Source organism: Leptonychotes weddellii, chromosome 6 (genome assembly GCF_054177405.1).
Source record: "Leptonychotes weddellii isolate Sample4059 chromosome 6, ASM5417740v2, whole genome shotgun sequence".
In the NCBI taxonomy this organism is placed as follows: Eukaryota; Metazoa; Chordata; class Mammalia; order Carnivora; family Phocidae; genus Leptonychotes; species Leptonychotes weddellii.
In genome coordinates, this window is record NC_138374.1 from 113,311,002 (window position 1) to 113,322,867 (window position 11,866).

The 11,866-nt window shown below is 41.7% G+C and overlaps 1 protein-coding gene across 1 annotated transcript; it reads left to right on the plus strand.

The window, feature by feature from the left end:
- The first annotated feature begins 3,129 nt into the window (after nt 1–3,129).
- Nucleotides 3,130–11,660, plus strand: TIMM17A (translocase of inner mitochondrial membrane 17A). Its single transcript, XM_081824977.1, has 5 exons — nt 3,130–3,212; nt 6,475–6,574; nt 6,701–6,764; nt 10,593–10,721; nt 11,503–11,660. The coding sequence occupies exons 1-5, from the start codon at nt 3,187–3,189 to the stop codon at nt 11,643–11,645; spliced, it is 462 nt and encodes a 153-aa protein (XP_081681103.1). The 5' UTR covers nt 3,130–3,186; the 3' UTR covers nt 11,646–11,660.
- Nucleotides 11,661–11,866: the final 206 nt, after the last annotated feature.

The following is an 11,866-nucleotide window of genomic DNA, read 5'->3' on the forward strand; positions in this document are numbered from 1 at the left end:
TCTTGAAAAGAGAACCTGAAGGAAGTTAGTTCTTAATGCTTAGATGTGTAGACACATGAGAGCCCCATGAAGAACCGCCTCCTGACCCAGCTTACTCCTCCAGTCTTGCTTCTCGGTCATTCTCCACACCTTCTGCCCTAGAAATTTATCGCTTGATATAGCTTTGCTCTCGCTGCTTTAGTCTTTCTACCCTCCTGTGGGACTGGCAACCCATCCAGCGACAGCACCATGTTCCTTCCTGCCCACACCTTTGTTGCTGTCATTCCCTCTGTCTCTAATGTCTGACTTTCTCCTCTCCACCGATCAAAATCTGACCATTCTTCAGGCCATGGCTTAAATGCAAGTTTATCATGTACATTTTGTGAGCACACTCAGGCCCCCAGGGCGCCCTCTCTCCTCTCAGTGCCTCTAGCACTTACCATGTTCTATGTCACACATTTTGGCAATTTTATAAAGTTGACCTGTTTCTCAAGAGTGCATTCGTTCTCCCCAAGTACATTTTGAGGACCCTGAGGGCAGCAACCATACCAATATTTTTTGTACTCTCTCCGCCCTAATCCTAAAACTAATCCTAAAACTAAGGACAATCCTGAGCACAGAGTAAGGGTCTTATAATTGACTTGGGTTATGATCCCTCTAGTTTCTCTCTTGGTTCAAAATTACCTGTGCACCCTTGATATCTACCAAATGGTCATCTCTCGCCAATCTTAGGCTTGATCAGTGGCCCCTCCCCCAAGAATGGTCTAACTGTACAAGAGTGGAAGATGAATAAAAGCTAACTGGGGGGAGGGGGGTGCGTGGCAGGGGTGGATAATTACCTTAGAGTGGGAAAGAAGGTACAAGTGCCACTGCCATACTTGGCTTCTTCCTAGAGCTCATCCATCCAGGTGGTTCCCTGAGGCATGAGGGATGATTTCCCTTTCTTCACCTTGTTCCTCACCTTGATCTCACCTTCCTTTCCCCTTATAGGGAAATCCCACAACAAAATAGGCCCCAGAGTCACAGTTCTTTTAGTTCACACATGGAGCTATTTTCCCCAAAGCAATACCCAGAGGACCTGGATCACAGGGGGTTCCAGCAAGAGTTTCCATTGGGGCCCAGAACACTAACTTTCACCAGTATACCCTGCTGTGTTGAATCACCAGTTCAAACTCCCCTCACCTTTATTGTGACTTTTCTCCCAAGGACCCCCTTTCTTCCATCGTTCCTCCATGTCTTTCACCATTCTTTCACTGAGGGCCACGACAGTTCCTTAGACTCCTTTCAGATTCACTAGGAGGAGATTAGAGTACTTAGTTCTTTTCTTCCAAGATGTTTTTTCACTCAGATGAAAATGGATATTTTTGAGGGACGGGTGACATCTCCCTCTAGCCAACAAAGGCCAAGGCCAAGGCCCTACCCAGCCAAAAATGTTATACCCTGTTATCTGTTGCAGTTAAAAGAAAGCAAAGAATGAGAAGTCTAAGACTACTTGCTGGCCATCTGAGCAGTGCCTCCCAGAACAGTAAGGGACTTTCGGATAGGGACTGCTGGAATGGAGTGAGCTGGGTAACCAGCTAGATTCTGGCCCTCAGCTTTGTAAACTCAAAAACTCAGTATTATCACCATCCCCGGTGATTGATTTGATTCAAGAGAACCCAGCACACAAGAGGCAGATGCATAAACTAAGTGGACAAGAATAGTTTTGAGCACAAACCAGGGAATTCTCTCTTAAAGGAAAATCTATTCAGAAACCAAATAACAATCAGAAGACTGCATAATGAATATGGAATAAGAGCAAAGGGAGGTAGCTAGAGCTAAGAAATATTTCACTTGGGTCCTGGTGAGAACAGAAAAAAATACCCTTGCCCCATGAGAATGCCAATCTCTAGTTACTGAAATATTCATACCCACTAGGTCTGGGGTGCTGACTAAATATCAAATTCTTGCTCTCTGGCTCCTCTTGTTGCCCATCTCCCACATTCTCTCTTCAGCCTGTGCAGTTAATTAGACTTAAAGGTTCTTAATTACAGTCACATTCCAGAAAAAGACTTCTCGGACTTTACACATAAAAATCAGATGACTAGTGTGAACTGTTCTTTTTACATAAAGATACACTTTACTGACAATCTTCAGTTCTGTGGAGGGTTCAGTTTACCTTATTTTCAAGATTTTGTGGGTACCTCACTCTTCACTGCAGTTCCCTATGAACTGCACTAATTTTTTCCATAAAATAAATATATACATATTTTTAAAAAGTATTTGAGAGAGAGAATGAAAGAGATCATGAGCAGGGGGGAGGTGTAGAGGGAAAAGCAGACTTCCTGCTGAGGAGGGAGCCCAATGAGGGGCTCTATCCTAGGACCCTGGGGTCATGACCTGAGCCGAAGGCAGACCCTTAACCTACTGAGCCACGCAGGTGCCCTAAATATATACATATTTTAAAGTCAATCTCAAAAGGAGTGGAGAAAAGTTCTTTTAACAGACATCACATGACCGAGATTTTGTTGACTGTAGGCTAAAAAAGGTTGATGGGTTCCCATCCTTTTGGTCTCTTTTCTGAGCTAAACACCCCTCACATTTTCTGCTGATCTTTTGAAGGGTGGACCAGAAGAGGTTCTGCTGTCCCTTCAATTGAGGGCCCCAAATTGGGTCACAGCAAAGATGGCCCAGGTAAATTCACTTCAAAAGCATTTATCGAACATCTTTCACATTCCAAGCACTGTGACTACAAGGACTATGACATTGTCTGCCCTAATCCTTCTCCTACTGTGTGTAGTTGGTTAAGAGTTTCACAAACCATCGCGGATTAGCAAACATTAATTCCCAACTAGCAGCCAAAGTACTAAAAACAAAAAAAGACATGTATTTAGGAAATTTGGTGAACCCTAGTGGAATAATGCTAGATTTATCTCAGTCCACGGAACCTTCACTGACGGGGTAAGTTGAACTCCTCGCCATTGGGTTGCTCCCGGCGCAGGAAGCCCAGACCAGCAGCCTTCGAGGACCTGGGCGGGACCAACTCTGCCACGGAGCGTCTCTGCCCCGCCCCCCACGCCGCCCTGAAGTCCAGGCTCCCATTGGTTGCGGGAGGAAACGGTGAACCAATCCACATAGACCTTAACGCCCTCCTCTCGAGATCACTTCCGCCGCTGGGGTCAGGCTCCACCCAACTTGCCCGGCATCACTCGCGCAGGTGGAGTCAAGATGGAGGAGTACGCGCGAGAACCTTGGTGAGCTTTACCACTGTTCTTGTTTTCTCCTGCCTCTCTGCCCGTGGTCCTCGTCCTCCCCTGTCCAGTGCCCGTAGGTGCAAGTTGAACTCAGTCGCAGGCTTGTCGATGTGGGTTTGGTAACCATAGGCAGCGCCGTCTAGAGCAGCTAGTCGGCTTCTGAACCCTGTGCTCCCCCGGCCGCGTGTGGCAGCCTTTCCGCTAACAACCCGGCACTCTGGTGACCTTGCGTTGGATGAGGAGGTCCCAGCTTGGGCTTGATGGAGCCTCGGAATCTGCTCCCAACCCAGGGCGTAGTCGATCTTGTGCGGGGTCCGTAATAATCCCCTGTCTGCTGAGGTGACCTTGGACACGTCCCCATGTCTCGCTTTGCTCAGTTCCTGTGGTGAGGAATGGACAGTAGGCCTCTGAGGGGGATGCCATTCTTAAGACATTATTTGTATTGTGACCTGTCTACCCAGGGCGAAGGATTTCAAATGTATAGAACAAGAGATTTTACCTAAAGGGCCTGGATAAGCTCCTGTAGGCAGGAGCCTCGTTTTCATCCTTGGAATTCTCCCTTAGGGGAGAAGGGGGACAAGGATTATCTGGAAAATAGAAAGAGATAGTAGTATGTGTTCTTTGAGAAACCATGAGCAGAAATTCATGTATTCAGTATTTGAGTGCGGTCTCTGTGCCCACCACTTTATAGGTTCAAAGAGTAACAGCATGAGTAAATCAGGCACATACATAGTTATAAAACGGGTAATTGCTGTCAGAGGTCTCAGGTTGCCTAAATTTAAGGCTTCTGGGGGTCTTAAGAGCGAAATCAAATCTTATTATTTGGGTTAATCACCTGTTTATTGGGTTAGAGCAAAAGCCAATGTCATCTTCAACTTGTGAAAGTGCCTAGGACTTTATATTATTACATTGCCAGCAGTAGCCACATTACCTGCTTTGTGCCTTTTTTTTTTTTTAATTTAAATCACTCAAATGGGATACAGAGCGTTTCAGCACCTCCTGGCTCTTTAAAATTACCAAATGTAATTATCCCCCTTCCTAAATTGTGCTTACATATGAAGAATTCAGCGCATTGTAGACTGTTGTTATCAGCTGCTGTTGGATATAGTATAATGACACAGGCTGGCAGGAGGGTAAATTTTTTTAACTTGGTTGAATTAAAGATGTAATAAGAATAATGAGTTTTTATCTACTACTTTGCTTTCTCTTAGTACATATGTCCTGAAGCAATACAATCAGTTGTCTGGTTAGTTTCCTAGTCAAAACTGCTTTGATCTTCTGTACTGTCCTGTTCGGTAAGAGCATTTTCTCAAATCCTCCAACCTCAGACTATAAGAATCTTTTTCCTCCCTCCACACCACTCTGCCTCCAAACATGTACATCATATGCTGTACATGCAAGGAGAGTGGGAGAGGGAGAAGCAGGCTTCCCGCAGAGCAGGGAGCCCGACTTGGGGTTCAGTCCCAGGACCCTGGGATCATGACCCGAGTCGAAGGCGCATGGTTAACGACTGAACCACCCAGGCGCCCCTGAATCCTGCTGTCCTTTAAGATTTTTTTAACCCCCTCCCCCAAAAAAGGTTTTTTTAATCCCCAACTAATAAGATCATTTGGACTAGATCTTTTGAAGTTACTGGCCCACCACTCAGAAGGGGCCACTAATTCATTCTCCTTTGTCTTTTCTCTATACCTCCTATTAGTGTTTCTACCATTTTATTTATTTTTTTAAAAAGATTTTTATTTATTTATTTGACAGAGAGAGACACAGCGAGAGAGGGAACCACAAGCAGGGGGAGTGGAAGAGGGAGAAGCAGGCTTCCCCCCGAGCAGGGAGCCCGATGCAGGGCTCGATCCCAGGACCCTGGGATCACGACCTGAGCCGAAGGCAGACGCTTAACGACTGAGCCACCCAGGCGCTACCTGTTTCTACCATTTTAAAGCAATTTCCTAAACCTTTTTAATATCAGGCACTGCTTCTTAAACTATTAAAGTGAAATCAAGTCACGTGGGATCGTTCAGTAGGTTCTGGGTAAAGTGTTGTAAGTCTGCAGGTCTAATAAACTCTCAGGTGTTGCTGATTTTGCTTTTAGGGTCACAAAAGCAAGCCTTGGTTAGCAAGGCCCCAGAGCATCCTGCTGACAGTTGGAATATGTGCTGCATGAGATAGTCATTCTGTACAAGGTCCTGATTTGTATTATACTTGAAAAAGAATATGATGTTTCACGCAAGGTTTTGTATTCCTGTCCACCAAAGTCAGAAATTACTCATTCAAATTCTTCAGCAGCAACTACACTGAATTCACAAGTTTACTTGAACAAGTAGATTGTCCATAGGTTCATTATGTAGCATTTGACCCTTGAGACTAGATCAAAGAAATTGCTTTTATTTATAGTGGGTCTAAAATTAATTTAACCAGGGCACCTGGGTGGCTCAGTTGGTTAAGTGTCTGCCTTTGGCTCAGGTCACCTGGGATCAAGTTCCACATCAGGCTCCCTGCTCAGCGGAGAGCCTGCTTCTCCCTCTGCCTGCCGCTCCCCCTGCTTGTTCTCTCTCTGACAAATAAATAAAATCTTTTTTAAAAAATGAATTAACCATTCACAGACTTTTTTATAAGCCAGATTCCTAGAATAGTAGTTCTGTTCTGATCACATTATTCAGATTTCATTGTGTTGTATAAGTTAGGTTGCTACTTTTGGAAACTGGGTTTACAAATATAACCTTTAATTATTGGAGATTAGAGTATTCCAGCGTGTTAAATGGTTGGACCTAATACAAACCAAAGTTCCAAGTGCTAGTGGGACTCAATAAACCCAGAAAGAATTTCAAACTTTAAAAATTGTTTAAATTGGTCTCCCTCTGCCCCTGTTGAATCTTCATTTTGGGGGGGGTCTCAGCTTTAAATTTTGCTGCAGTTGGAGAGCTTACTTTGATCCCTGGGAGATTGGATCAGCATTGATTATAATGTAATTTCCTACATAGTTGTTTATTCACTTTTGCTCAGTGCCCAACTGTTAATAGATGTGCTAATTATTAAATGAAAATTAAGTACTGTTAACAGTAGGGAGTTAAAGCCAGTTCCATTCCTTATGGCTTGGAGCTAAATAGATACGGATATGTTCAGAATCCTTTTGTCTAAATGTTTATTTTATTGGTTGCAGTAGACCCTACATTGGAATCTGTTGCATCCCTTACTGTGTTAGCAAAGAAAATTTTATGGTTTATGAATGAGAAATAGTCTTTTTTTTTTTTTTTCCTGTTCTTAGCCCTTGGCGAATTGTCGATGATTGTGGTGGGGCCTTTACGATGGGTACCATAGGTGGTGGTATCTTTCAAGCAATAAAAGGTTTTCGCAATTCTCCAGTGGTAAGTAGGTGAATGGTCTTGTCTTATCATCACTTGAAATCTGGATTTGCTAATATCACTGGTGGCCCTATCAGTGAGCTGGAAATATATTGTATTTCTACTGTATTTTTGATTGCTTCTTTATAGGGAGTAAACCACAGACTACGAGGGAGTCTGACAGCTATTAAAACCAGGGCTCCACAGTTGGGAGGTAAGCAGAATTTTTCCATTTGTACTTCAGAATATCTTTTCTTGTTCATTTGAAGATGAAGCTTAGTTCAGTCTAAGAGCTTGTTAGAAATTACTGTCTGTAAATTCTTCTGGATTTACGGTTTATTGAGAAAGTTAACTGGAATTGCTGCATCCATTCATTTGAAAATTTTGTCTTTGTCCAAACGCTCAGTGGTATTTTGTTTTTGTTTTTTCCTGTTATCCAAAAGGAAGACAGTGTGTTTAAAGCTTAGGTTTGTGAGAGTCAGGAGTGATAGCTTCTGGGGTAATATAAAGCTGAAGAGAATGTGATCTGAAGGATTGGGGTTTCATGAGAGAGAAACTGATGATGCTGCTCAGACTCCTCTCCAAGGTTAGGTTTTGGATGTTGTGCAGAGGTCAATGCAAAATTTGAAAAGGATTCATTATACTTTTTAAACTTGGTTATTCAGAAGTTGGGAGAAGAGAGATGATAAAAAAGCTTGGAGGTGGGGCGCCTGGGTGGCTCAGTCTGTTAAGCGTTTGCCTTCACCTCAGGTCATGATCCCGGAGTCCCAGGATCGAGCCCTGCTTTAGGCTCCTGCTGAGTGGGGAGTCTGCTTCTCCCTCTGACCCTCCCCCATCTCATGCTCTCTCTCTCTCTCTCTCACGCTCTCTCTCAAATAAATAAAAGCTTGGAGGCTATATTCATTTACAAAGATACAGTCAGGTTGGAGAGACCATGTAGAACACATGAAAAAGACAAATACTTTTAGTCATTCCTTAGTAATTTTGTGTGACAGAATAGTCCTGTCTTTGTTTTTAGCATATTTTTCTTTGGAAGCCTAGCTAGGAGCTGCCATTTATTGGGTGTTTGCTATGTGCTAAGCACTCTCCTAAGGGTTTTATAGCATTATTTTAATCCTCACAACACCACAAGAGGTAAGTATTAATATCCCCATTTTCCAGGTGAGGAAATCGAAGCTGTGAGGGCTGAAGTGATGGTATATCTTTTTCCTTTTCTTTCCTCTGTAATAATTATATACCCCTGGAAAGTAAATAGTGACTGATTTTCCTTTGTTCAAGAATGATAAGTAGTATTAAAGCACACACCAAACCCTGAACTCCTAATATATGCGGAAGTCATACAGGTTTTTATATGTCTTTTAAGAGGCTGCTTCTATCATATTACACTTTTTCAATGGATAAAAAAACAATCAGGTAGTGTCACAGGCAAGAGGAGCTTAAGGAGACATGACCACTAAATGTAATTTGGTATCCTGGAACAGAAGGACATAAAAACTAAAGAAATCTGAGTTAAGTGTGGACTTTACTTAATACTGTATTGATATTGGGTCATTAATTGTGCAAATGCACCATGGAAATGTAAGATGTTAGAAATTGGGGAAACTGGATGTGGGATATATGGGAATTCTGAGCTATCTTCACAACTTTTCTGTAACTCTAAAACTATTCTAAAATTAAACAGGGTGAAATAGAGGAAGACTAAGTTGTGGTATGAGTGAATTGGGATTATTTCAGATCCTTGGGACTGGCTTTTTTAAGGAAACTATTGAGAAATCTTTATGGTGTCTTGCTTTTTAAAAATACTGGGATGATGGGGCACCTGGGTGTCTCAGTCGGTTAAGCGTCTGCCTTTGGCTCAGGTCATGATCCCAGGGTCCTGGGATTGAGCCCCGCATCGGGCTCCCTGCCCAGCGGGAAGCCTGCTTCTCCCTCTCCCACTCTCCCTGCTTGTATTCCCTCTCTCGCTGTGTCTCTCTCTGTCAAATAAATAAAATCTTAAAAAAAATAATTAATTTAAAAAAATAAGAATACTGGGATGACATTTTCAATTTAATTCAGTGAGCATTTACTGAGCTTCTCTAGTCAAAATCCAGGGGACAGGCAACATGGAAAAATCATAGTTGTGTCCTGAAGAGCCTTATATTTTCATAGAGAAAATTTCATGGGGGCTTTTGACACATCCCCATTATTCTTCAGGCATCTTTTGCATTTTGGAACAAGATACTCCAGGCTCATCTTGTATTTTCCCTGCCTAGCCATAGAGTCAGCCATTTCTCCATAGAGCTCTGGTTCCTTTTAGTTGAGAATGGTATTTAGAATCCAAAATCTGGGTGCAAAGTGTATCGTTGCTATTGGGGTGTTGCTGTTCCCGGGCCTTCTTTGTAATAGAGCTTGGGAGTATATATGTATATATGTAAACACACACTAACCACAACATAAATACATATACCCAAATTTATATCCATATTTATATGTACATGTTGAAAATCATGAGTTCACACCAGGACCTCAGTTCCAATCCAGCCGCATAAGGTTTATTCTTCCTTTCTCCCTTTTTATATGAATACCTCCATCTTTGTCCCGCTTGGGCTGTGGCACCCCACACCAGGCCGTCCTTCCACATGGATACACTCAACTCCATGCCAGGCTGAGGACTCTTCCTTACCCTCCTTTGGCTCTGGCTCCTCACACTGGGCCACCCTTCGGTGGACAGCCTCCTCACCCTGCTTGGACGCAGTCTCATTCTCATCCGTAACCATAGCTTACTCTGGCAATTATTCTTGGAGGATGGGCAGGTTTCAGACTCTTGTGAGGTATTGGGAGAGTCTTGCTTGAGGAATTTAGTGAGGTAATTCTAATATACATTCTAAATACACCGAGGCATCAGATCTCTCTCAGGACATAGAATTACTGAGTTAGAGGAAAGAACTAGTTTACTAGTTTATTTTTATGTAGTGTGTACTATCTAGTATTGGACTAGATATGAGGGCTTATGCTATACTTCAGCTGGTTATATCTAATAGATTTAATGGATAATGTGAAAACTGGAAAAGGATTCTGGTGATGATCTGGTTCTGACATTTGGTATTGCCCTTACTAACATATCCCCACCATTTTCAGATTTCAGAGGGTAAAGAATAAAGTGACTAGGGCTCTTTTGGGTAGTTTTTCTTCTTTAATCATAATAAATGTAACAACTCTTCATATGGTGCAAGTCGGGTGCACTCATGATAGAGGATTTGGATAATAAAGCAGGCATGAAGAAATTAAGTCATGTGTCACATCATCCAGAGATGCTGACAGTTAAAATCTTGGTGTTGTCTAAAATTTTGTGTGTACTTCTATAAGTGTATTTGTGGGTGTTTCTTATTTGACAAAATTGTTACTGTGTTTAGGAACAGTTTAAGTGCCAAGTAATTTGATTTAGTGTGGTTTTTAGTTTCATGCTGGAGGAATAAAGGATAGAAAGGGAGGATAGCTAATTTCTCTCCCCTTGATGTTCCATAATTCTGACTGTTTGTATCATCCATTAGCTGCTTTAGCATGTATTGGCCTACACCTATAATACATTCCAGGATAGCTGGATTTCTTTTGTATTTCTCTTGGTGATTTTTATAGAGTATATATATATGCTCAGTGACACTTAATGAAGAAAAGAAAAAATAGAGGTAAGGTAGAGCTATAAAAGGAGAAGGAAGGAAGAAGCAGGGTGGCTTTGTTGTGTTTATTGCTTTTTAAAAAGAGATACTTGGTTCTGAAAGGGAGATTTGAATGTGTTTAGCCTGACTCTTCTAGGCCTGGCTTATTTCTTTTAGGCTTTGGGCCATTGCTAATTTTCAAGCTGATAACAATACAACCCACGCTTTATTGAAAAGATAAGTATTCCGATTGTTCAGTGCTTATCCAAACTTGTGTTTGCATGTATTTGTTTGAAGTGTGAGAGTTTTAAGAATATAGTGTTGTTATTTAAAGTTATTTTTGAGTATAATATTTTAAATGTAAAATGAAAAAATGAAATTTCTTTTGTTTTTAAATAAAATAGGTAGCTTTGCAGTTTGGGGAGGTTTATTTTCCATGATTGACTGCAGTATGGTTCAAGTCAGAGGGAAAGAAGATCCCTGGAACTCCATCACAAGTGGTGCCTTAACAGGAGCCATACTGGCAGCAAGAAGTAAGCAATCATTATAAAAAAAGAAGAAAAAGTAAGCAATCATTATAGACACACTAGTAAAAGCAAGACTTTTTGGAAAACCTTATCTGTCTTAATTTAGTGATATCTGTAATAAATAAAACTGAGCATTGCTTAATTTAGCATAGCATGAATGTATGTGGTGATATGGGGGAAAATAAGAGTATCTCTTTATTTGGAATGTTTAAGAATGAGAGAGCATGGGGTTCTGATCTATACAGTGGTTAAGAGCAGTTCAAGTTACTGGGCATTTTGCCAAACTTTTTGTGCCAGCCGTATTTCCTCATTGGTACTCTAGAGTTAATAATCATACCTGCCACATAGCAGTGTTATGAATAAAGAGCTTAGAACCATCTTCTAGATCTTTGGGACAGAAAGCAACCCAGAATTTTGGGAGGTTTAGTGGTTTAGGCCAAGGATCAGTAAACTTTTTCTATAAAGGGCCAGATGGTAAATATTTTAGACTTTGTGGGCTGTGAGGTCTTTGTCAACAAATACTTAGCTCTATGATTGTAACATGAAAGCAGCCATAGACTATATATAAATGAATGAGGATGACTGTGCTAATAAAACTTTGCATAAACAGGCAATGAGCTGGATTTGAGCTGTGGGCCTTAGTTTGTTGACACCTGGTTTTAGCCAGTGAGAAGGAGGGTTGGGAATGAGGGTAGCATGGAGCCATATGGACAGCTCTTTCCTTTACCAAGTCTTCTATTAAACTAGTTTTCTGTTAAGGTAATCTCTTTGTTATTAATGTGTTCAGATGGACCAGTGGCCATGGTTGGGTCAGCCGCGATGGGTGGCATTCTCCTAGCTTTAATTGAAGGAGCTGGTATCTTGTTGACAAGATTCGCCTCTGCACAATTTCCCAATGGTGAGTCTTCTTCCTGCTTACTACTACCATAGCTCAAACAATGGAATGGCCTCTTGATATTTAGAGAGAACCTATCCTTTCTGCTAAAATGTGGTAGTTTGAGATTTCTACATTTGCCATGGCTCGTGAGGATTACGATAATAGCCCCTGGTTCTATTTGAAAAGGTAGATGTGGATTTGATTATTGTGTTTAGCCACAGTAACCAAAATGCTTTGGTTAGATGGTTTGCTGTTGATCTTTCTTTCTTTCTTT